At 52.0% G+C, this 25,716-nt stretch overlaps 1 protein-coding gene across 4 annotated transcripts; it reads left to right on the top strand.

Annotated features, from left to right (window-relative positions):
* The first annotated feature begins 934 nt into the window (after positions 1 to 934).
* On the top strand, positions 935 to 25,212 carry CUNH1orf159 (chromosome unknown C1orf159 homolog). Of its 4 annotated transcripts, XM_032395785.1 has the most exons (12): positions 935 to 961; positions 2,292 to 2,414; positions 13,903 to 14,003; positions 14,085 to 14,173; positions 16,284 to 16,359; positions 19,014 to 19,175; positions 19,471 to 19,536; positions 20,532 to 20,597; positions 21,088 to 21,222; positions 22,460 to 22,485; positions 22,583 to 22,613; positions 23,985 to 25,212. In XM_032395785.1, the coding sequence occupies exons 2-12, from the start codon at positions 2,377 to 2,379 to the stop codon at positions 24,080 to 24,082; spliced, it is 888 nt and encodes a 295-aa protein (XP_032251676.1). In that variant the 5' UTR covers positions 935 to 961; positions 2,292 to 2,376; the 3' UTR covers positions 24,083 to 25,212. The 4 variants fall into 4 exon arrangements, with proteins under 4 accessions (XP_032251676.1, XP_032251703.1, XP_032251693.1 ...); XM_032395812.1 differs by lacking the exon at positions 22,460 to 22,485; XM_032395802.1 differs by lacking the exon at positions 20,532 to 20,597.
* Positions 25,213 to 25,716: the final 504 nt, after the last annotated feature.

The raw sequence follows: 25,716 nt of genomic DNA on the forward strand, positions 1-25,716 counted from the left end.
GCCAGTCGGCAAGGTGAGCCAAGAACACAGCTTCCTCCCTAGGGCTTCACACCAAGAATTCCACAAACAGCGACCCTTTCCGAGGCCGGGTCCCTTCGCGGCTCCTCGCTGGGACCCAGCGCTGGCCTCCTGTCCAGACAGCCGGGACACAGGGGTCTGAGGGTCGCGAGGGGACGCCCCGGGCCTGAGGTGGGGAGTTAGATTTTACAGCCGGCTTCTTAGGAGACACGTTCTCGCCTCCCAGAGGGGTTTCTGCTTTGCCATGGGTTAGGGGCTTCCTATCGTAAAATGGCCTCGTCCTGTCACTCTCGTAAAACCGAAAGGTAGACCTCGAATCGCCTCAGCCACAAACGGGAACTTTCTACCCGCGCCTAAAACCAACAGTATTTGATAAACGTCGTGGCCTTGGGGACGGACTTGCGGTCTTCTTTTCCAGGCAGCCTCCGCTGAGGCGGACACGGGCTGAAGCCCCAGTTATCCGGGACATCCTCCCCCCTCCGCCCCCTCCGGGTAGCGCCCGTCCCTGACTCCCGGCACCGATCCCGGCTGACGCCGTGCCGCCGGGAACACCGCCTTTCGGGCGCCGCCACCTGCTGGCCAGCATCCCCCCGGCTTCCCGGTCTCCTAGCAACGCCAAAGATGGCCGGCGCGCGTGGACTCCTGGGGAGTGTGGTTCTTCTTCCCAGCTTGGTCTGGGGCCCAGCTATTAAGACCGAGGCACCCTAGCCTACACTTCCTAGGTTGCTCCGCGCGCGCCTCCCACGGCCTCGCGAGAACCCTGTGCCGGAACATCTGGAGAGAGGGTTTTCTCGCGGGGACCGCCGGGAGCTGTAGTTTGAAGCTGGGAGTCGCGCGGCCTGGTACCGGGGTTGAGGCGGTAGAGAGACTACAAATCCCAGGGAGCGCGGCGCGACCGCCTGGAGGGCGGGGGGTACGAAAGAGGAACGCGAAGGGCGCCGCGGTGAGTGAGGGGCCGGGGGCGGGAGCGCGGGCGGCAGGGGCCGGGGGCGGACCGGGGGCGGACCGGGGGCGGGGGCAGGGCCTCGGCGGTGGGGGTGGAGGGGGCCTTGGGGCGCGGACGCCGGGGCCGGGCGGTCTCGGACGCGGCGCGGGGCGCGGAGCCGGGACAAAGGTCCGCGGGGACCCGGCTCCCCTAGGGCTACCGAACCTCCCGCAGGTGCAGCCCGCTAGGAGAGCCCGTCGGTAGCTAGACTTAGGCCCCCCCCCGCACGTCCCCGAAGTCGCGGAGCCCAGAAGGCCTCGCCCTCAGGACCGAGCCCAGGCGGGGTGAAGTGGGAGGCCGCCGGATGCCCACGGGCGCGCTCTCCCTTGAGGTTGTCGGGTTATTAGTCCATTTATCGCCATGAAATAGTCAAGGTTGAGTCGTAACGTGGGTTTTCAAGGAGTGTGTTGTCACCGTAACAATTTGACTGATATATTAGTTCAAGTATAATTTAAGACCAGGTCGTTTGGATACATTTGGATATAGTTTTTCAAGGATTTCAAGGAATAGCATTTTGGCAAATGCAACTTCTCCCGCAAAAAACTGTTTTGTGATAATTCTTAACCGTTTCGTCCTATTAAATTCGAAGGTGTCAAACTTGGCCCCGTTTTTTGTTTTGTGTTTTTCTTAGTACGACTACACTTGACGGAGAAGGCTGACTTGGGGCTTTGTCTTTCTCGTGGTTTTTAACCCGGGGGAGCCCTGGAACAGGCTCCGTACAGGGTGGTCGAGGCGGCCTGGGCTGGGGAAGTTTAATAGCCCACCTGGATTATTCCCGTCCCACTCCCAGCTAAGAGCCACTGCATAGTAGTCTGTGTTCAGCCAGAATCTTTTTTTTTTTTTTTTTTAAAGATTTTATTTATTTATTTGAGACAGAGAGAATGAGAGAGAGAGAGAGAGCACATGAGAGGGGGGAGGGTCAGAGGGAGAAGCAGACTCCCTGCCAAGCAGGGAGCCCGATGCGGGACTCGATCCAGGGACTCCAGGATCATGACCTGAGCCGAAGGCAGTCGCTTAACCAACTGAGCCACCCAGGCGCCCGTGTTCAGCCAGAATCTTAATGGCCACATTGTTTTCAGAAGTTCCTAAAAGGAAATAAAATCTGAATTATCCAGAAAGTTTGTTTTCCTAGCACATGCACACTCCCACCCCTGCCCTGGTATATTCCTCCCCAAAGCAGAGCAAACAGATGTCTTGGTGGGTGATCACCTGAGTGGGCTGGTCCATAGGCAGCGCCCCAGGACCCCAAAGGCACCTCCCAACCCTTCACTTACTCTTGTACTCCAAGGTAAGCTGTGATTTGTCATCTAACTCATTGGAAGAATGACTTTAGTCACCGTGGCACTGAGAGCTCTGCATCCCCAAGGTCAAGGATGCCTTTGAGTGGTTTTCCAGCATGCAGACCCCTCAGGTAGGCTCCTGGGGGCGCACACCCCTCTCAGGTGTGTGGAGTCCACACAGTGGTGGGCAGTGGGTGCCCACGTGCCATTCCCGGCATCTGCCATACATGTCAGCTGACTGGAATGTTTCCTTTACATCCAGTCAAGTCGTCAGCACCATTTATTTTCCATCCCAGCATGAGATGAGATTTTTAGATCGAGAAGCATGTTCTTATTTTTTTCCTGGGAGTCAGATTCCGTGTCTGCTTCCTTTGCTTGCTGAGAAAATAACCAGCAGTACCTACTTTGATGGGGGGAGGTCCAGTGGGCCTGGTCGTGCTCCCATCAGTGCCTCAGACCCAGAGCTGAGGACCAGCCATCCCCCCACTCCTGTCCAGCCGCAGCTGCCTGAAGGCTGGGGGCCAGGGCTGCAGTGAGTATTTGTGTGGTCACTCAGGCAAGGCTTCCGGCTGGAGGGCCTGTTTACAAGGTTGTCCTGTCAGCAGTAACCCCTTATTTACCGACCACACATAATTCCACCCAGGTAACCAGGATGCATTACTTGTTTAGAATCACAGCAACCTGGAAGCTTTATTTCTTCATCGAAACCAATTCTAAGGAAAAATGAGTTGTGAGACAACATACAGTACAATTTAAATTCTCACCAAATTTTTCATTACCATGTAGAAATATTTTTACCCAATTATTTAACTTTTTGGCTCCAGTACGATTTTCAAAATGAATCCCACCTATTCAGTTGAGGTGTGATTCACATGCAGTGAAATGCATGGGTCCAGTTTGACCAGTTTTGACAAATGCGTCAGCTGTGTAACCTGCACACCTGTCATGATAGAAAACATTTCTGTCACCCCTGAAAGGTCCCTTGTGTTGTGGGCTGAATGGTCGTGTCCCCCAAATCCGTAGGTTGGAACCCTAACTCCCAGTGTTTTGATGTTTGGAGGAGTCTTTGGGAGGTGGTTATGGTTACATGAGGTCATGAGGGTGGGCCGCATGGTGGGGTTAGTGCCTTTATGAGAAGAGAGAGAGCAGTTCTGCTCACAGGCCCGGGGAAGGGCTATGGGACACAGCAAGCAGGCACCAGCTGCAGGCCGGGAGGGGCCCACGCCAGACGGAGTCTCTGGGATCTCCCAGCACCTGGACGTCTTGGCCTCAGACCCTGGGTGTTGCTGTGTTGGCACTCCTGGGATGTGCCACCGTGCATTTATCAGTCCTGTGATGGCACTTGGTGGGGTTTCTTGGGTTTGGTTTGTGTGACTAAAGAGGTTATGGTAAGTCTTGTACACATTTTCTGTGGGTGTGTTTTCCTTTCTCTTGGGAAAATCCCTGCGAGTGACCCTGCCTAATGGGCCTACTGAGCAGAGCAGTGTTTTCATGGTGGCTTTAATTTGCATTTCCTAGAGCACTATTAGTGATGCTGAGCACTTTTCCACCTGTCACCATTCATACCTCTTTTCTGAAATGTCCAATCAAGTCTTTTGTCCTTTTAAAAATTATCAAGTTGTAAAAGCCCTTTTTATCTTCTGGATACATGCTTGTCAGATACATATTGCAAATATTATCTCCCATTCTTTGACTTGCTTATTCATTTTATTAATGGTATATTTTAGAAATTCACTTAAAAATTTTTGCAGGAGTTTTAGATTTACAGAAAAGTGTTAAAAATACCCAGTTTTCCCTAATATCGACATTTAGGCAACCACGGTGCATTTGGGGAGACTGAGAAACAGCAGTGCTATGTTCCTATTGTCTACACCGCAGACGTGAGATTTCACTCGGTGTCCCAACATCCCTGTCCAGGTCCCACACCGCATTGAGTGTCCCAGCTCCTTTGTTCCCTCTGGGATGGGCTGGTGTCTCAGACTCTCTTACTTTTTCATGACCCTGACAGTTTTGAGGAGGACTGCAGAGGTGTTGTGTCGAATGTCCCTCATTTTGGGTTTGTCTGCTGTGTTTTCTGGTGCTTAGAGTGGTGTGGTGGGTTTGGGAGAGAACACCCCAGCGGTGGTGAGGTGGCCCTCTCATCACATGCTGTCGGGGGCGCTGGCGTCTGTAGGACAGCACGGGGCCCGTTGGCCTGGCCACCTGGTCCAGGTGGTGCGTGCCACGTGTCTCCTCTCTCCCTCCTGTCTTCTCTGGTGGCCACTCAGTGAGGCAGTCGCCCTGCAGGGGGTGGGAATGAGCCGGGCCTCCCGCGTGTGGAGGCGGCAGGGGAGATCCACCGTATCATTTGGAATTCTGTAAGGAGGCTTTCTCTGTCCCCCATGTGTGGATTTATCGGTCATTTCCTTCCGTCAGCTGGGGCTCCTGGATGTTTGTCGTGTACTTTGGGTGCGATCCAGCCCGGCGTGGTTTTGCTGTGCACATTGCTGGGAGCTCTTTCTTTTTTTATTTTTTTTTTATTTTTTTTTAAAGATTTTATTTATTTATTTGAGAGAGAGAGAATGAGAGAGAGCACATGAGAGGGGGGAGGGTCAGAGGTAGAAGCAGGCTCCCTGCCGAGCACGGAGCCCGATGCGGGACTCGATCCAGGGACTCCAGGATCATGACCTGAGCCGAAGGCAGTCGCTTAACCAACTGAGCCACCCAGGCGCCCCAACTGGGAGCTCTTTCATTTGTGTGTTTTGGGGGCACTTCCTTTCTTGTTGGCGCTTCCAGATGCTCCAGGCTCATCTTGTGTGCCTGCCTCAGCCCTGAAATCAGCCATTTCTCCAAGGAGCCCTGGTTTCTTTCATTGGAGGATGGTGTTTAGAAGCTGGGATCTGGGCACTGGTGTCCGGGCCTGAGGTCCCCCGGTGGGCGGGGCTGGATGACGTGTGGGTCTGTTATCTGTATGTGTGTATCTGTAACCTGTGATCCGTAACATGTTTATTTGTAACCTTCCTGTCAGAACCTGGTTCCCACCATCCACTATCCATTTTCTTTCTTTTTTTCTTTCCTTTCCTTTTTTTTAACTGAGGGAGAGTGTGGTGGGGGGTAGGAGGCAGAGGGAGGGAGAGAATCCCAAGCAGACTCTACACCCCCACATGGGGTTTGATTCCAGGACTCTGAGATCACGACCTGAAATCAAGGGTTGGATGCTTAACCAACTGCAGCACTGAGGCGCCCCCCCCACTATCCATTTTCGTATCTGTCCAGCCCAGCCCCAGTTTGCACATAAGGCAGTTTCAGAATTGTTCACCCACATTTCATCCCCACAAGAAACAAATTTACCAACTAGAGTACAGTGTTTATGTGTGGTTCTTTGCATCTTTAGCCTTCCAGTCAAACATCATTTTCCAGAGGTGCTGAGGTCGGCTCCTTCTTTTCCACCCCTTCAGTGTGTTGACGTCATACACTTCTGACACAGTATCAGTGGTCACAGTCTGTGTTTCGTCTTGAGATCCCTGACATTCTGTTTAATTTTTTTTTTGCATACGTTAAACTTTATTCTCTGTGATATATGCTTCTATGGGTTTTGAAAAATGCATAGTCTTGTATCCACCATAATGGTATATTTTGATGAGACGTTTTTGATATTGATAAAGTTTAATTTATGAATTGGTTTTCTTTTTCAGTTCATGCTTTCAGTGTCCTTTCTAAAAGTCTTTGCCTAAGCAAGTCACCAAGATATTCTCCTGTATTTTCTTCCAGAAGCTTTATAGATTTCATTTTTGCATTTAGCTTCATGATCCATCTCTAATTTTTTCATATGATCTGAGTCTAGTTTTTATTCCATGTGAGTAGCCAGTTGTCTGGCACCATTTGTTGAAAAACTGTTTTTCTCCATTGAATTGCTTTGGCATCTTGTCAAAAATCATCTATGTTATTTCTGGATTCTCTGTTTTGTTACATTGATCTGTTTATACTTTCATCAGTCCAACTGTCTTGTGACTCTGTAAGTCTTCAAGTAAGGTCATGTAAATCCTCCATCTTCTTTTTAAAAACTGCTTTGGCTCTCCTAGGTTCTAAGCATTTTCTTATAAATTTTAGAATCAGCTTGTGAAAAAAAAAGAATCAGGTTGTGAATTTCTCAAAAGGCTTCTGTAATTTTGATTGGTATTGTGTTAAGTATAAGATCACGTAGGGACAATTTACATCTTAATAATACTGAATTCTCTAGTCTACTGACATGGGTTAATGGATATTTCCATTACATATAAAATGGTATACATAATATATGCCATTATGGTATGTCTTTCCCTTATTTAGATCTTGAATTTCAGCAGTGTTTTATAGTTTTCAGTATACAGATCTTACATATTTTTTTTTTTTTAAAGCAGAGGGTGAAGGGGAGGGGCAGGGGGGAGGGAGAAGCAGACTCCCTGCTGAGCAGGGAGCCCAACGTAGGACTCACGAGACTCGACCCCAGGACCCTGAGATCACGACCTGAGCCGAAGGCAAACGCTTAACTGACAGCCACCAGGCGCCCCAGGTCTTACATATTTTAAAATAAATTTATCCCCAAGAACTAGCAAATTATGTTTTTGAATGCCACTGTAAATATTTAAGTTTCATTTTCCAATTAGTTGTTACAATTAGTAGAAATAACAATTGATTTGTATATTGACTTTATGTTCTTGGAACATTGCTAAATTCACTCATAAATTATACTAGTTTTTTTTCTGTAGGTTTCTTAGGATTCTCCATGTAAATAATCATGCCATCTGCACAGAGACAGTTTCTTGGTTTTCTCTCCATATTGCATTGGCTAGCACCTGTAGGACAACATTGAATAGAAATGCTAAGATGGGATATCCTCGATTTCTTCAATCTTTAGGGGGAAATGTTCTATACTTCATTGTTAGTATGATGTTAGCCACAGGTTTTTTATAGATGTCTTTTATCAGGTTTGCTGTATTTCCTTCTATTTTTAGTTTGCTGAGAGTTTTTAACATTAACTTTCTTCAGAGGAATATAATCAAATCTAGAGTCTCCACAACATAACATTTGCAGTTTATAGGATACAATCCAAAATTACCGAACACATGAAGCACCACAATAATACGAGCCATTCTCAAGGGAAAAGACAATCAATAGATGCTAATTATATTATGACCCAGGTGCTGGATGATCAAGCAAACACTTTTTTTTTTCAAATTTTTATTTACATTCTAGTTAGTTAACATACAGTGCAATATTGGTTTCAGGAGTAGAATTTGGTGGCTCATCACCAAATACAACACCCAGTGCTCATCATAACAAGTGCCCTCCTTAATACCCATCACCCATCTAGGCCATTCCCCACCCACCTCCCTTCATCAACCCTCAGTTTGTTCTCTCTCGTTAAGAGTCTCTTATGGTTTGTTTCCCTCTCTTTTTTCCCCTCTCCCATATGTTTCTATGTTTTGTTTCTTAAATTCCACATGAGTGAAATCATATGGTATTTGTCTTTCCTCTGACTTATTTTGCTTAGCATAATAACATTCTAGCTCCATCCATGTCATTGCGAATGGCAAAATTTCATTCTTTTTGATGGCTGAGTAATATCCTATTGTATATATATACCACATCTTATTTATCCATTCATCAGCTGATGGATGTTTGGGCTCTTTTCATAGTTTGTCTATTGTTGATAATACTGCTATAAATATCAGAGTGCATGTATCCCTTTGAATCTGTATTTTTGTATGCTTTGGGTAAATAGTCATGCAATTTCTAGATCATAGGGCAGTTCTATTTTTAACTTTTTTTTTTTTTTTAAGATTTTATTTATTTGACAGAGACACAGCGAGAGAGGGAACACAAGCACAGGGAGTGGGAGAGTGAGAAGCAGGCTTCCCACAGAGCAGGGAGCCCGATGCGGGGCTTGATCCCAGGACCCTGGGACATGACCTGAGCAAAGGCAGACGCTTAACGACTGAGCCACCCAGGTGCCCCCTATTTTTAACTCTTTTTAAAAAGATTTATTTATTCAAGGGGGAGAGGGGCAGAGGGAGAGAGAGAATCTCAAGCAGACCCCTCTGAGCATGAAGCCTAACATGGGGCTCGATCTCATGACCCATGAGATCATGACCTGAGCCAAAACCACAATCGGATGCTTAACCAACTGAGCCACCCAGGCCTCCCTCTGTTTTTAACTTTTTGAGGAACCTCCATACTGTTTTCCACAGTGACTGCACCAGTTTGCATTCCTACCAAAGTCCAAGAGTGTCCCCCTTTCTCCACATCCTTGCCAATATCTGTCGTTTCCTGACTTGTTAATTTTAGCCATTCTGACAGGTGTGAGGTGGTATTCATTGTGGTTTTTGTTTTTTTTTAAGATTTTATTTATTTATTTGAGAGAGAGAATGAGATAGAGAGAGCATGAGAAGGGGGAAGGTCAGAGGGAGAAGCAAACTCCCTCCTGAGCAGGGAGCCCGATGCGGGACTCAATCCCGGGACTCCCGGATCATGACCTGAGCCGAAGGCAGTCGCTTAACCAACTGAGCCACCCAGGCGCCCCTCCTTGTGGTTTTGATTTGTATTTCCCTGATGATGAATGATGTTGAGCATCTTTTCATGTGTCTGTTAGCCATCTGGGTGTCTTCTTTGGAAAAATGTCTATTCATGTCTTCTGCCCATTTCTTAACTGGATTCTTTGTTTTTGGGGTGTTGAGTTTGATAAGTTCTTTATAGATTTTGGTCAAACACTTTAAAACAGTCTTAATAACTATATTCAGTGAGGTAAAGGAAAATACACTCATAATGAACAAAAATATAGGAAATCTCTGTAAGGAAATAATATATATATACACACACACATATACATACATACATACATACACATGCACACACACACACATACTTTTAATGAGCCAAATGGAAATTTGAGAACTGAAAAACATAGCATCTGAAATGAGAACTTTACTGAATGGTCATAGTAGAATGGGAGTGACAGGAAATAATTGATGACATCAAAGATTAATAGAAATCATCTAGTTTAAAGGAAAAAGGGGGATTGATTGGGGTAAATGTCTAGCACATGGGTAATTATAGACTCCAGAAGGAGAGGAGAGACATAGTGGGGCAGAAGAAATACATGAAGAAATAATGACTAAAACCTTTCCAAATCTGGTGAAAGACATATAGGATAAATATGAATAAAGTCACACTTAGACACATCATTTTAAAATTACTGAAAACTCAAGATTAACTGTGAAAATCTTGAAAACAGAGAAAAGCAACAGATCACATACAGTATAGCATTGTAAAGACTGTGAATCGGGGACCATGGAGGTGAGAGGCAAGTGGGACTGCACCCTAAAATACTAAAAGAATCCTATACCCTCTAAGAGTGAATGCTAAATAAAAGTGTTTTCAGAGAAAGGGAAACTGATAAAATTTGTTGCCATCAAGTGCGCACTGCTAAAAATGCTAAAGAAGTTTTTGTAGACTGCAGGTAAGTACGAAAGTGAAATTCAGATCTTATGAATGAATGATGATCATCAAGAACAGTAAGTATCTGGGAGAGATGTTTTCTTTCAAGTGCATCTGTTTTAAAACATTAAAACATTTCTTGTGTATGTAATGTATGCAGATGTAATAGGTATGACAGTTGCAGCACGAAGAATAGTAAAGGATACATGAAACTATAGAGTTTCAAGGCTTCTACATTTTAGAAGAAGCAGTGCCATATTCTAAGTAGGCTGTGAAAAAGAGAGGGTGTATATTACAATCTCTAGAGCAACAGTTATAAAAATATGCAAAGAAGTATAACCAAAGAACCGGAAGATAAATTGAAAGGGAATTTTTAAAATACTCAAATAATATAAAAGAAAGCAGGAAAGAGAGAACAGAGGGCCAAAATACCAGAGAGACCAAAAGAAAACAATAGTAGCCCTAAATCCACCCATAGTGCCCTTGGACATTTGCCAAAGCCCACATATACACCATCAAGAGTGACCATAGTGTAAACACGGGCTTTGGGTGACAGTGCTGTGTTGGTGTAGGTTCACTGATTGTAACAAATGTACAGGATGTGGTGGGGGGGAGTATGGGAACTCTTACTTCCTGCTCAGTTTTGCTGTGAAACTGCTCTAAAAATATTTTGTGTATTATAGGCACCTGGGTGGCTCAGTCGGTTGAGCGTCCGACTTGGTTTCAGCTCAGCTCATGATCTCAGGGTCCTGGGATCAAGCCCTGGGTTGGGCTCTGTGCTCAGTGGGGAGTCTGCTTGAAGATCCTCTCCCTCTCCCTCTGCCCCTCCCCCTGCGCTTGCTTGCTCACTCTCTTTCAAGTAAATAAATAAATCTTTAAAAAATATAAAAATATTAAGACAAAACAGAGGGACAAGTAGAAAAGAAGTAATAAAATGGTAGACCTAAGTCTAACCATAGTGATAATTACATAAATGTTAATGGACCAAACTCTCCAATTAAAAGACAGAGATTGTCACAATGAATAAATAAGCAAGACCTACTGCATACTGTCTATAGGAGATTCACTTTAAATATAAAAAACACAGGTTGAAAATAAGATATATAGATGCAAAATATATCTGTAGATCTAAGATCTATCCATCTATCTATCTTGCAAACAGTGAACATAAGAAGATTGGAGTAGCTGTATTTATATCAGATAAGATAGATTTCAGGAGGTTGAGTATTACCAAAGATAAAGGGGAAATGTCTAATGATAAAAGGGTCATTTCATCAAGAAGACTTATCAATTATAAATGTGTCTAATAACAGAAGCTCAAAATAAATGAAGCAAAATTGACAGAACTAGAGAGATAATTAGGCAGTTCCACAATTATAATAAGTGATTTTAACATCTCTTTCTCTCACCAAATATTAGAACAAAAACCCAAAAGAAATTCGTAAAGACATAGCAGATCTGAACACTACTCTCAGGCATCCTGACTTAATTGCTATTTGTAGAAAGCTACACCCATCAAAAGCAGAGTACAAATTCCTACTAAGTGCATATTGTACATTCTCTAACATAGACCAAGTGTGTGCCCTAAAACAAGTTTCAAAAAACTAAAGAAGTAAAGCTGGGTCTTTTTTGCAGATGACCTGATTATTTATGTAGAATATCCTAAGAAATCTACAAAAAGTGCTAGAACTATCAAGTGAATTTCATGAAATTTCAGAAACTAAGGCTAATAGACAAATTTTAATTGTATTTTTATGTACTGGCAGCAAACTATTGGAAAATGAAATTAGAAATTCAATTCTATTTACAATAATACCAAAAAATAAAATATATAGTAATAAGTTTAACAAACTTATTTGTTAAGTAGTCTGAGCTCGTGTATAGGACTGGCTTGTCCAGAACCCCTTTCTGCTCAGGACCACCTCTTCACTGCAAACTTCAGAAGAGAGCTGAAAAGAAAACTTGAAGAAATGGGGAGTGATAGCACATTCATAGATTGGAAGACTCAATATTGTTAAAATGTTGATTATCCCAGCCAAAATTCCAGCAGGCTTTTTTTTTTTTTTTTAAAGATTTTATTTATTTGACAGAGAGAGAGAGCACAAGCAGGCAGAGCGGCAGGGAGAGGGAGAAGCAGGCTCCCCGCTGAGCAGGGAGCCTGATGCGGGGCTCGATCTCAGGACCCCTGAGATCATGACCTGAGCCGAAGGCAGTGGGGTTCGATCCCAGGACCCTGGGATCATGAACTGAGCCGAAGACAGACGCTCAACTGACCAGGCCACCCAGGCGCCCCAGCCCAGCAGACTTTTTTATAGAAACTGGCAAAGTGGTTCTAAAATATGGAAATGCACATAACCTAGACTTGACAGCAATTAAACAAAGCAAAGCTTATGCTACCTAGTTTTCAAGATTTCAGTAAAGCTTTAATAATTGAGACTGTGGTGTTCGTGAAGGATAGACACATAGGTGAGTGGAGCAGAACGGAAAGTCTAGAAATAGATCCACACACATACACTCAGTTGATTTTCAACAAAGATGTCATGATAATGTGAAAAGGAAAGTCTTAACAGTGCTGCAACTCCTGGACATGCATATGGCAAAAATAAACTTTGATCTTTACTTCATACCATACACAAAAGTAACTCAAAGTGTAAAAGCTAAAACTCTAAAACTTCTAGAATAAAACATAGGAATGACCATGAGGTCAAGGCAGAGATTAACCCTAGGACACAAAAAAGCAAGAATCATAAAAGAGAAAATGGATGGGTTTGATTTTATCAAGTGAAAACATTTACTCTTCTGGATACCCATGTGAAAATGAAAAGGCAAGCCACAGATGGGAGAAAATATTTACAAAATATTTATATCTGAAAAATGCATATATCTGACGAAAAACATGTGAAGAACTATTACAACTCAATAATAGAAAGCCAATTAAACAAAATGGGCAAATGATTGAAGAAGACATATAAACACATGAGAGCTAAGAGCCATCATTAATCATCAGGGAAATGCAAATTAAAGCAGCAGTGAGCTACCACCACCCGCCCGCAGACTCCATGCCAAGTGCTGGTGGGAGCGTGCATGGGGTCTCCACCACGGGAGACAGGTCGGCAGGCTAGAAAGGTAAACACACACTTACCTGGACCCAGTCGTTCCAGTCCTAAGGATCTACCCAAGAGAAATTAAATGTCCACACAAAGACACGTAAAAAACCGTCCACAGCAGGTTTATTTATAGCCATTAAAATCCAGAAACAATCCAGGCGTCCATCAGCACCAATTTTATGTAAGTGAACCATACAGTATATACACTTTTGTGCCTGGCTCCTTCCACTTGAACTAATGATCCTTAGATTCATCTGCACTTCATTCCTTTTATGGCTGAATGATAATTCCATGGTGAGGGTGTACAACGTTGCTTTTACCCACCCACCTGCTGATGTCAAAATATTTAGCCAGCTGCATTTCGGACAGATTATAATTATGGTTACCATGTTGCATGTTAACAGAAATTTGTTTAAAACTTTAACAATTTATTGCAGGGTTTGTGCAGGTTAGTTTTCTCTGGTCACACTGGAAATGTGACAGCTTAAGTCCTAACTCAGGCTGCTGAGTTTTGCATTTGCCAGCGTCAGGAAATGCACTTGCAGTGTGTGGCACTGTGCTGTCTGGTGTTCCTGCTGCCTGTTACTCCATCAGAAGGCCTCTGCTCTGGGGTTGTCCTCAGTCATGGCTTTCGATGGTACTTTTATCACCCAAGATGACATTGTTCCTGCAGTTTCCATGACAAGAGCAGGGGCAATACTAGAAAATCATAAGGCTGAGGGTCCCTGACTGGCCTGTGTTGGCCCCAGAGGTGTTTCACTGCCTAGGTGTTCTGTCTCTTGGTGAAAATGCTTGAATTGGGGTTTTCCTAGGACAGAGCAAGATGGCAGATGGACAAGTCCTGTCCAAGCTCATGAGTAGAACCCCCTTCTGCTTCGTCCTTTCAGGAGGCAATGAATGGCTGAAAGCTTTGGAGGAAGGAGTAGTCCATCTAGATCCAGATCCAGATCCAGATGGGTTGAGCACAGCCCCTCCAGTCCCTCAGCTCTGGGGGCTCCTTATGGTAAGTCAGTTGAGCCTACCAACAATGGGCCTCACTGACTGCCTTGATTTGCAGGCCTGGGACCAGGGATCTGCGGTTTCTTAGCAGCCCCGCCCTGCCAGCTAAGCCCTGGGCCCCGCCTCTGGATGTCTGCAGCTCCCATCCCAGAGGGTCAGGTAAGGGTCCTGCACCTCGGCCCCCACCTGGTGCCCTGGAAGGAGGCACCCACATCTGCACGGTGCCCCTATCTGTTGCAGACCCTGTGTTCTGGAACATGGCGCTCCAGCGTGCCGTCCTCCTGGCGGGCCTCCTGGTGGAAGTTGCCAGCAAATCCTCAGAAAGCACGGTAGGTGTCTGGTCACACAGCAGCATGGGTGCCAGGAAGTAAAGTCAAAACCCTCTCTTCCCAGCCCCTCATGGAGGCAGTGGGCCCTTCACCTGGCAAGCTTCGGGGGTCACCCTTGCCCTGGCCCCAGGGACAACCAACTGTGCCCGCTGTTGGGGTCAGAGAAGCCCGTTCCTCACCGAGAGAAGCACATGCCCCCCACCTGGCACCTGCTCTGTTATGTCCCCTAGAAGCTTCTTTTCCTCTTTGCCAAACTGAACCTGTTACTGTAGCTGGAAAAGGGTCTCTGCAGAGCTGCCCCCACTGGCACTGAGGGGAGCCTGCGAGCTGCCCGCCCAGCTTGGGGTGGCTGGAGACTGCGTGTCCAGGCAAGCAGCAGCATTAGGCAGGGTCTGCCGCAGGCCTCCTGTGGCCGGGTGTCCTGGCTCTCCCAGGCCGCTGACATGGGTATGCTGTGCCCCGGCCATGCCCATGTGCACCCAGCCGCACATCATCCAGGCCTTCCGGAGGGTGAGACCTTACAGCTGCTCTGCCTCTGCCAGGGTTGGGTGGGATGGGATGGCTGGAGTGTCCCTCGTGGGCTTGACATCAGCCACGGACTGGCCTTGGGCCCCTCCTGTGGTGGCACGGAGTGTCCACGCCATTCCTTAGACACCCCTCACTGTTCACTGTGTTCTTGTCACAAGAAACAAAAGCTCAGCTGTGATAAACACACACTGAGCCAAGCTCCCACGGGAAGCCCCTCGAGTCTGGTCCTGTAAATGCCAGCACTTGGCACATCTGTTCCCCACTCAGTGCCCCCCCCCCCCCCCCCCCGCATATGCACACAGCAGGCGTGAGTTCCTGCCCCACAACCTGCCCTGCTCTGGGCACTTCCTCTGCAGGGGCCCTGCTGGAAACCCCTGGTGGAGGGCAGCCACAGAACACTGAGAAGAGCAACCAGGACCCGTGGGGTGACTATTTTCTGGGGCGCAAAGGGCAGACACGCCTCACCGGGGAGGCCATGGGTGTCTGGGTTTATCTTCATATTTTATTACAGTCTAGAAAAACGTGTGTTTCCTTTTCTGGGAAGGAGTCCACATGTGGCGCTGAAGTAGGGTTTAGCACCTTTAATTGCTTAATTTTCAAAGCCACCGTCTGGCAGGTGGTGAGTAACGTACGGGCACACGTCGTTCTCACAGCATGCCTCTGTGCCACGTGCTGGTAATCCTCACAGCGTTTCAGACTTTTTCATGACTATCCTGTTTGTTATGGTGACCTCTGATCAGTGATTATGACCCGCTGAAAACTCGGGTGATGGTCAGCATTTTGTAGCGGTAAAGTATTTTAAGTTAAGGCACGTACATTGTGTTTTAGACACAATGCAATTACACACTTCAGAGACTATAGTATAAACGTAACTTTTACATACACTGGAAAACAAAAAATTCACTTGATTTACTTTATCGTGTACTGGGGCCGAATCCACAGTATCACCGAGGTATGCCTATAAATAATTCTTTGGATTGAAGTGCCCCACCCTATATCCACTAGTGTCCATGGGGCTGAGCGGCAGTAGCTCTGCCCTGAACCCAAGAGACCCACCTTCAGAAAGCGCCACGGCCCCTCCCAGCTCCCAGGCGAGGCCGAGTGGTCAGGCAGGCAGGCAGGGGAGGGAAGTGGCTGCACAGACCGCCGAGCACCCATGGCCCGGCAGGTGTCCCCAGGACCTCTCCCTGCCCCCCAGGCTGGGCCAGCCCAGGCCCCTGGTCAGAATCTCTGAGTGGGCCCCCAGGGATCCCCCTTCCTGGCTTTTGGGAATCTGAGTGCTTAGGAACATGCTTATGTTTATTCAGTCATCAAACACTCACTGGGCACATGAAGTTCTGTCCCAGGAAGTGTTCATGTGGTGTGACTGTCTGTCCTCACCTCGCTCTGGGTAAGCAAGAGATGGTCACCTGATTCGGAACTTTTTTTTTTTCGATTTGGAATTTAGAAGAGGCCAGGGCCATGGGCATTGGGTCAAGCTCGTGAGGTACCCCCTCTGCAGATGCCATTCTCAGCCTGGCCTACTTGTCCTGCCCGAGCCCCAGCTGTGGGCTCTGCAAACTCACCACCCTCTCCCCTCTAGGGCCAGCAGCCTGAATGTTGTGTGGACGTGGTGGATGTCAACACCACCTGCGGGGGCACAAGCCTGTGTGGTCCAGGTAAGCTGCTTTGGCACCAGCCAACCTTGACCAGCCTTGGTGATGAGGACAGTGCTCTTGCGAACCCTGTGGGGGTCACCATAGCTGGTGTGAGCAGGTGGGCACACAGGCCCCTTGGGAAGGACGCTGGAGATGCCTGGGAGGTAGGCGAGGGGCCGGAAGAATGGGCAGAAGCAGCAGGAAAGTGACAGGACCCCATCTGAGCCTCCCTCCTGGCTGGCAGCCTGGCCGCTTCTTCTTGGGCGGAGGTGGGTAAGTCCGCCTGGCCCTCGGTCTCTGGCAACGAGTGTGTTTCTTTCCTCCTGCTGCGTGGGCAACCTCCATGTGGGGCCTTTGTCTCCTGCTTCTTAGGGAGAAAAAGGGAGGTCCGGGCCCTTCTTGCTCCTACTGTTTTTTAAGAGTCTTTAGCTGGAAATATTTTTTGTGTGAAGAGGCATATTCTGGTTTCCCTCCGTCCCCCATTTGAAACTTTACCCTCAGAAAGTTTCACATATTAAAAGCCAAGCTGCAAAGAGAATTGGGTTGGAAGTTGTGAGATAAGAGACCGGCAAAGGGGGAGAAAAGGCGTAGGTGGAACCAGAAGAAAAGAACGGGCCTGAGCACGCTGTCCCGCACTCACCGGAGGGGCTCTAGTCCTGGCGGTGGTCAGTCCGGTGAAGCTGACACGCAGGTGTCAGGAGCTGGTGTGGCAGGTGGGCCTCCCCCAGAGTGAAGCCTCTGTGGTGCGAGCCATCGGTATTTAGTAAGAGGCATTTCTATGGAAACAAAAGAAAAACAAATGTTAATGGTTGCAGCAAACTGTAAGTCTAGTTTCTCAATCTAGAGGGCAGTCAGCTAAGTACCCTCTGGGTGTTGGACTCAGCGCCCATTTAGGTGGAGTGAGGATGGCAGAGGCGCGGTCTGACAAACTCCAGGGTCGTGCTGTGAGTGTCCTGCTGAGGCCATGGGGCTGCTTGTGCACTTTCTGAGAGGCCCACACGGGAACAGGCATGAGGCGTCGAGGTGGTTTCTCCGAAGTTCATACCCACACATCCAGCCTCCGCTTGCGGGGCTTTGGGGAAAGGGCAGTTTTAGTTCTTAGTGATTCCAAGTCAGGAGGGTGGGAGGGAGGAAAGTGGAAATGTTAGTTTGGAGAGTTGTAGCCAAATATTGGAAGAGACTGGAAGGTTTCAGGGGCCGGTGCAGCTTACGGGTAGGTGACAAAACCTCAGACACGAACAGGAGTGGAGTCTGATACCCACACAGATGCGTTACAGACACCGTCACCCCCACTTCTACCAAAGATAATCACAGCGAGACGCGAGTTGGCTTTTAAAATAAGTCTAGCCTCGCTAAACGTGGCCTGATCATCTACATAGTGCAGCAAGAATAGTGATTGACCATTCAGACTCTTTTTAAGTCTGCCTTGCTGGACCTTTCCACAAGGAATCTTAGATTGGACTCCCAAGGCCAGGAAGCCAAGCTGAGGACTCGCCATCAGCCCTAACCTGCAATACGTATAGATTTTGGTGAATTCCTGTCTTCTCAAGGTCCAGATATCCTCAGTTTCCTGGACTTCCCCGGAAGTGACTTTCCTTGCTCACCTGTGAGGCTGGGAAGCCAGTAAGCCAGGTGTCAGGTGGTTTTTCAAAGGGGCTTCATAAAGTCAACCTTAGCTCCTTAGTGTTTCTGGTCACTGGTCCTGGCTCTCTAGCTGTCCCTTGTCCCTGCACACAACAGCCCAGCCCGGGGCCTCCCAGTTACCTTGGAGCCAGCCAGAGGGGAGCTGTTCGGGAGAACCATTGCACGGGCGCCAGGTGCGTGCCAGGCCCCCTGGTGTGGCGCTGGGCCTGTCTGCCCACAGCATCACGGGCACGGCTACCGGTCAGTCTCCGCACCCTGCCGTCCACTTGGTGTCCCTGCGGAAAGGCCTTCACCTCACACTGACATTGTGTGTGGGTTAAACATCAGTGCAGTTCATCATGAAGGACGTGTCCCTGGACACTGCCCGGGGCCGGCGCTAGCGTTCAGGGCCGGCTCAGTACCCGCACTCAGTACCGATCGGGCACGTGTTTGCTCAGCCGCGGTGCCATATGTTGGGGACGTGAAGAAGCAATAAAGGTGTAACACACAAGTCCTGCCCTTAAGGGTGCCCTGGCTAGTTGGCAAAACGGACTGTCCGCAAACCACTGGCCAGTGGGAGCTCGGCTGCTCCCAGCACCGGGGGAGCCTGGGGTTTGGGCGGGGGCGTCAGTGTGGGACCTCCCCGGGGAAGGGGGCGGCAGAGGGCAAGGGTCACACCTGGGCTGGAGACAGTGCCCCTGAAGGGGGTGGCCGTGCCCTGTGGCACCTGTGGGGGCAGGGTGAGGGTCCGGTGGTCAGGCTGCTGGGGTCCTCCCCGGAGCATGGGGCCGCGCACGGCACCTGCCTGCCTCGGGTTCCCGGCCTCTCCGAGTGTTCTACAGGACGCCCCGGAAAGGAGCCCACGGAGCCCCTGGGTGAGAGCTCGCTGCGGCTCCCACCACGTTTGTGTCTTTTTCTGAAATCAAACCTGACGTTCGGTCCAGACTTCCAGAACGAGCTAATTAGCATTCTTGAACGAATTCTCAATCTCACAAACTCAGGATATGGAAAAGCCCCCCGAAGGCAGAGCTGAGTCACTGTCTCCCGCACAGGCTGCTACAGGCACCGGAACGAGAACGGGAGTGTCAGCTGCGTCCGCTGCAGGAACGGCACCTTCAGCTCCCAGTGTCGCGGCCGTCCCGCGGCCCCGCCCGCCAGGCCCACCTGGCCCGCTTCCCACCGAGGGGCCACGTCTCCAAGTTCGGGAGGAACGGGTGGGAGTTGCCCTTCTTGTCCCCACAGCAGCGGGCGGCCCACGGTTCCCTGGACCACCGTCCGTCGAGGGGACACCCCCCCCACACACACCCGGTCCCCTCTCTCCCTGAGTCCTTGTGCGGACTGTGGGCTGAGGGCGGCTCTGTCTCCAGGCCTCCTCCCTTTCTGGTTTCTGGCCCGTGATTCCCCACTGGGCGGCGTCTCTGGCTCCCTGGGAGTCTCCAGCAGCGTCCCCGCGCGTGGTCCAGATGTGCCCGGGGAGCCGGCCGCACTGACGGCTCTGCTTCCCCACAGTCGCCGGCTGGGGCGCACAGTTCCCGCTGAACAGGAGCACGGGAACGCCCGGGCAGCCAAATCTCGGTAAGTCTCTGGTTCACCAGTTGGGAGCAGGGCCTCTGCCCAGGTCCTGGTGGAGGAGGGGGCCATCATCTGCCATTCCCAGTGCACACGACCACTTACGCTGGCCTCAGGAGGGCCACAGCCACGGCCAAGGTCACGCTGCACCCCAGGCAAGAGATGTATGGACAGGGACCCAGCCTGACCACAGAGCAGGGCTGGTGGAGTTGGCGGCCCCCGGGCCGGGGCTCACTGGGCACAGGTAGGAGGCCCTCACACGTGCCCCTGAGCAGTGCCAGTGAGTGGAAACCCTCACAGCTGCACACCTCACTCCTTGCCTCAGTCCTGGCCCACCCAGCACCTCGGTGCACGGGAACTCGGGACCTGCGGTTGTCTGGAGATGGGAGGGCGCCCTGAGGCCGCCTGGCCCCCATCCCCTGAGGCTCTTCTGAGGATATAGGGCTCAGACTGCAAACACTGCTTGCCAGGCAGAAGAGCCCACCACACCGCCTGGTCCTCATGGGGCAGACACAGGGCCCACCTCCTGCAGACTCTGTCCTCAGCTTGCATCCCATCCTATCTGAGATGTGGTCCGCCAGCCACGGAGGCTTAGCTCCGCCACAGGGGCCTCTGCAGTCAGGGAGCAGGACCTACCCCAGGAGTGGTCACCTCCTGTCAGGTGACCAGGTTGTGATGGGGGTTGTGTGTCCCCCAGACGCTGGGCCTTCAGCAGAGGGCGTGTTGGACCTGGACTGAGGGCTCCTGCTTTCTGCACAAGTTTCAGGACCAGAAGCACATGGCCTTGTGCTGACCTGGACCCCCAAGGCCGGCCACCAGAGCAGCAGAGTTTTAGGGTGGGGTCAGCGCAGACGGCCCCGACCTCCTGTGACACCGTGCTGGGTCTGGCAGTGGGGGTACCGGTGGAGGAAGGCCGGCAAATCTGGCTCTAGAGCCCATTTTCATTGCCGCAAATTTGGGGCAGGACACGCCAAATTAGCCGGAATTCATCCCCCCTCTAGGTTCCAACGTAGCCATGGCCACACCTCCTGCTTGTGTCTCAGGGTCAGAAGGCCACCTCCCCACAGGTATCTAAGAGCACTTTCCCCACAATTACCATCCAGAGCCCCCAGCCATGGGCCCGCCAGCCCATCCCGACCCCGGGTAGGTAAAGACGGGCATCATGGCGCTGGGAAGGCCATCTAGGGGCAAGGAACAAGCTCCCACGAGGCGAGGGTGTAGAGGCAACCCCTGCCTCTGAGTTGAGGTCTGACCTGGCATGCCAGGGATTTGGGACCCCATAGTCTGTGCTGAGTCTTCAGGAGGGACATGGGGACCCCAGGGCCTGGCGTTCTCAGGGGCTGGGATCTTTAACCCCCTCGGTACCCCAGCTCCCTGTGACAAGCCTGAGGCCTAGGAAGCTGGAGCACCTCAGACCCCACAGCCAGGTTCTGGGTCTGCGGGGGGACCCGAGCCCTGAGTGCGGAACCCTGTGAGGGCCCAGGCGTGTTCGGGGAACAGGGGCCTGGGGAGGTCCTCTGAGGCCCGCCCAGGCTTAGCCACTCACTTTGCTCACAGGGAGCCCTCAGGTGGCAGCCTCCCTCTTCCTGGGGACGCTCTTCATCAGCTCTGGCCTCATCCTGTCCGTGGCTGGGTTCTTCTACCTGAAGCGCACCAGTAAACTCCCCAAGGTTTTCTACGGAAGAAACAAAGGTATTCCAGGCCAGAAGGGTGCTGACCAGTGCACACCCCCTGTGGAGCCACGGGGCTGCCTGGGGGGCACAGAGAAGTGGGGGCTGGGGCTGGGGTGCAAGATGCAGGCTGTCCAGCCATATAGAGTCCTCACAAAACAACAGGAAGGGGACTGGGTTGCCACGTGGTTCTTGTGTCTGAGAGTAAGAGGGGCAGCCACGTCCTAGGGATGCTCCCATGTGGATTCTGTGGGGCTCAGAGTGAAGGTGTTGGCGTGACTCCATCGTGGGGCATCATGGCGGGATTGCTGATGAGGGGTGGGAGGGGGCTGGGGAGGAGGTGACATCCCTGGTCTTGGGCCACCTGCCCGCAGCTCCCCCAGCCAGCGGTGCCCTCTTCCCATCCTGCCCCCCGGGAGTGGGGGTAGGCAGGCTGGTGCAGGGACCGTGGGGCCCCCTGCCACCCCAGCTTACCCTGGGCCTGGGTGCTGGATCTGCCCCCCTCCGGAAGAGATGGGCGTCACCCTGCTGTGCCCTTGGGTGTGCCGGGCAGGTGGTCCGGCCACCAGGTCGGACCCTTCCGTGGACAGAGCTAGTGGGTGATGAGCCAGAGCCTCCTCGCCTGGCCTCTGTGGGACCTCTGTCCCCCCACCCGGAGCCAGTGCTGGGTGCCTGAGTGGGGCTGCTATAGCTCCCAGGTCCTGACCCAGGCCAGTCGGGGGGGCCCTTCCGGGTCAGCTCTGGGAGGCTGCTCCTCAGCAGGGGCCACGGGGGTCCTGGTGCGTCAGTGCAGTGGCTGGGGCAGACCCACTCAGTGTCTCTCCTCCCGAACACCCCCAGGGCTGGGCTTGGTCGGCTGAGGTGGCCACCAAGAGTGCAGGGGTGCGTAGCAACCTCCCCAGTGGAGGTCTCCCTGAGGCCTGCCCCCAGCCCTGGGCCTCCCCTGGGGCCGAAGGATGCTCTTGCCTGTTTTCCTGGTGGTCCTGGAGACCAACAGCACTGTACCTTCTGAGGGCTGGCTTGTCGCTCTGCCAAAGGGCCCAGGAGGGCGGCTCCGCCTGGGTGCTTGGGGGCCCACCGCCCCAAGAGCAGGTGGGAAATGGGGCGGGACAGACAGCTGGGCCCCGGGCACTGCTGGGCAGTGTGTGGAGGTGGGACTGGGCTGAGCCTGGAGCAGGGGAAGAGCCTCTGCAGGCCCCGTGGACCCCCTCCCCAGGCGAGGGACCCCTGCCCCAGGTGACACCCGTGTTTGCCCGCAGCCCCTGCCCTGCAGCCTGGCGAAGCCGTAAGTAACCTGGAAGGATGGGCCGAGTGCCCCCTGTCGTGGGCCTCTGTGCTGGGGGCCGCCCGCTGTTCTCACTGTGCCTTTTCTCCTTTTCAAGGCTGCCATGATTCCCCCGCCACAGCCCTCAGGTATGTCGGCCCTCATTTCAGGGTGAAAATTTCAAAATGATCCTGCCCGTGGGATCAGCCACTCTCCAGAGACACTGCAGGCCTGGGCTCTGCGGGCACCTGGCCCTGCAGCTCTCGGGACATGGGCCAGGTCCTCCCCCAGTCAACCACGGCTCGCCTGCCTTTTCCCTTTTATTCCTTTCTACTCCTGACATGTTGAGTCTGTTGGGAGAGAACGAGAATCCCCAGCACGGGGTCTGGGGCCACCCCTGAAGCCTTCGCTTGGCCCTCACCAAGTCCCAGCTCTACCTGGGCGGTGGGTGTGGGGAGCAGGCTGGCCCAGGCATAAGGCCTTCCCGTGGTCCCTCCTGAGTGGCTGGCACTGCAGTTTTGCTGGGTCGGGCGTGCCCCACCTCAGATGATTCCAGGAACAGGCGCCCGTATCAGCCCTGTTCCAGATGACCCCATGAGCACAGAGAGGTTAAGTGAGCCGTGGTTACACGGCTACAGGCCTTGGAGCGGGAGCCTCCTGGCCTCCCCAGTCTGTGGTGTGCCACTGTGCAGAGGTCTGGCCTGGGACAGGGGAGGATGTCCCTCTTCTTTGGGGACAGAGAAGTTATTGGCTAAGGCTAGATCTGCTCTGTTCTGTAGAATACTTGTCTCTGATGTCTCTAAAGTGGTACCATCTACAAGCATCTTGAATTTCCCTGCATTAGTCCCCGAGGGCCACCATAACAAATGACCACAAACTGGGGGCTTGAAACAACAGAAATGTATTCTCTCACAGTCCAGGAGGCCAGAAGTCAGAAGTCAAGGTGGGGGCTGGGGGGCACTCCCTCCAGAGTCTCTAGGGGAAGGTCCTTCCTGCCTCCTCCGGCCTCTGGTGGGCTTGTGACCACACCACCCCAGTCTCTGCCCCCATCTTCACGTGCTTCTCCCGGGTCTCCTCTCTCTGCCTCCCTCTTGTGAGGACGCTGGTCGTTGGATTTAGGGCCCAGCAGATAATCCAGGAGGATCTCATCTCAAGATCCTTAATCACATCTGCAAATACCCTTTTTCCAAGTAAGGTCGCATCTGCTGGCTCTGGGGCTTCAGACATGGACTCATTTGGGGGCCACCATCCAGCCCTGCTGTGCATCATGGGACCTGTTGCCTCTGTGTCTCTTGAAAGCAAGGCCCTCACCCAGGCCAAGGTGCTTGGGCACCGAGTGTCTGCAGTGAGTGGAGCATTCATCAGACGCTCTCCGCGCACAAGCTGGGGCTCAGTGGGATCTCCTCCCCTGGGCTGCTCCACACCCCACTCCCAGGAGCTCTGGGGAGGGCTGAGACCTGGGGCCATCCTGCCTGTCCCCGGCCCCACTCTGACCCTGCCTGTCTCTGACCCTGTTTCAGTGCGGAAGCCGCGCTATGTCAGGCGTGAGCGGCCCTTGGACAGGGACACGGGCCCCACTGCCATCTCCTCGGTGGAGGCCCGGGTCAGCAACGTCTGACCCGGGGACCCACCCACAACTCTGCACACCGCCTTGGAGAGAACCCAGCACACAAAGGACAGGCACTGCCCAGCAAGGCCTCAGGACAGGTCTGGACACGGCCCCTGACTCCGCGTGACTGTCTCCCAGCAGGAGGTGCTGCCCGAGGGTGCTTCCTCCCTCCCCACAGCTGCTCAGTGTGATGGACTGGGAGCTGCGTCCTTGAGCCAGGCTCGAGAGTGTAGCCAGGTGGGGTCTGGGCCCCTCGGGAGAGACCGCCCCCAGCGGCCAAGAGCCTACAGGGACCGCTGGGCTGCTCCATGCCCCTCCGCCTTTCCGAGCCCACAGTGGGCAGACATCCCCCACCACCAGGCCAGTTGGCCTCCTGGCATCCTCTCCGGGACGGTGCCCAGACGAGGGGAGGCGTGGCATGAGCACTGGCCCCTCCGAGGGTGAGGGGCCCACAGGGCTGTCGTGTAGCCAAGACCCCCCACCCTCACTCCCCCAAGCCCAAGACCACACGTTTCCAGGAGCTGCAGAGGCGAGGTTCCTGGTTTCTTACTGACTTTTGTCAGTTTTAAGCAGAAAAGCCAGAGAGACACTGCTTTCCTCCTCTGTCACCTGCCCCTGACCCGCTGCCTACACTGGGTCCAGGTGCTGCAGGTTCTTGTCCACCCAAGGAACGGACACTGTCCTGAAGCTGTTGGAGATCAGGGCCATGTCCGTCCAGGTTCACATTCACCTGTGACTCCTGCCTGGCTAGCCTGGTCTCCATGGACTTACGGAGGGCAGTGCTGGCCAGCGGTCCTGTCCCAACTGCCCCAGGCCTGGAGACGCATTGCTGGCCCTGGCTGGTTACAGACAGACAGGGGTTCCTGAGAGAGAGGAGCATCCGTGGCCACCTCTCACGCACTGGGCTCAACACTGACCTTGCCAGGTTCTCAGTCGGGACTGTGTCTCTCCTTCAGCGCCTGGTCCACATCCCAGGGGCCCGAGGCAGGGCCTGCGTGCTCAGCTCCTGTGTCCCTTCCGCACCGTGATGGCTGTCCCTAGCATTCACAGTTTGCGGATACTTGAACCCACAACTGGTCCAGCAGCTGAGAGGGGCACCGGCTTCAAATCAGTGTCAATAAACTATTCAGGGCTTTCTTCCCCCATCCTCCCTGCTCCAAGGCTCGTCTGTTCCTCGGGAAGGGTGAAGCCCCACCTGGCCTGCTGTGGGGGCGGCCCTGTCAGCCGGGCTGACATGGACTCTTTGACCTCACCAGGCACAGTGACGTGCCCTCATGGGTACTGCCTCTCATTCGTCTGTCCCCTCGGTCTGAGGAGAAGGGGACCAAGAGGGAGGTGGGGAGACCAGGATCAGGGTCCCCACCAGCTTCAGGGACCACGGGGAAGGGAGAGGACATTCCACCGCCAATCTGTGCCCATCTGGGAGGCTGGGCTTGGGAGCCAGGGGAGAATGTGCAGGACCCTCCAGGTTCCCTTGGTTTCTGTAGCCCCCGAGGTCAGGGGAGCCTCTCCCATCCTGTGGATCCTTGTGGGGAGGGAAGCATACATGGGAGGAGACTCCCTTGCCCCTGTTCCCACCTTTGCACTAAGCCTGGCTGCTAATCTGGGGGACAAAACAGAAAATGCAGAGCCATGTTTGACCA

Source organism: Phoca vitulina, unplaced genomic scaffold (assembly GCF_004348235.1).
Source record: "Phoca vitulina isolate PV1807 unplaced genomic scaffold, GSC_HSeal_1.0 scaffold2, whole genome shotgun sequence".
Classification (NCBI taxonomy): Eukaryota; Metazoa; Chordata; class Mammalia; order Carnivora; family Phocidae; genus Phoca; species Phoca vitulina.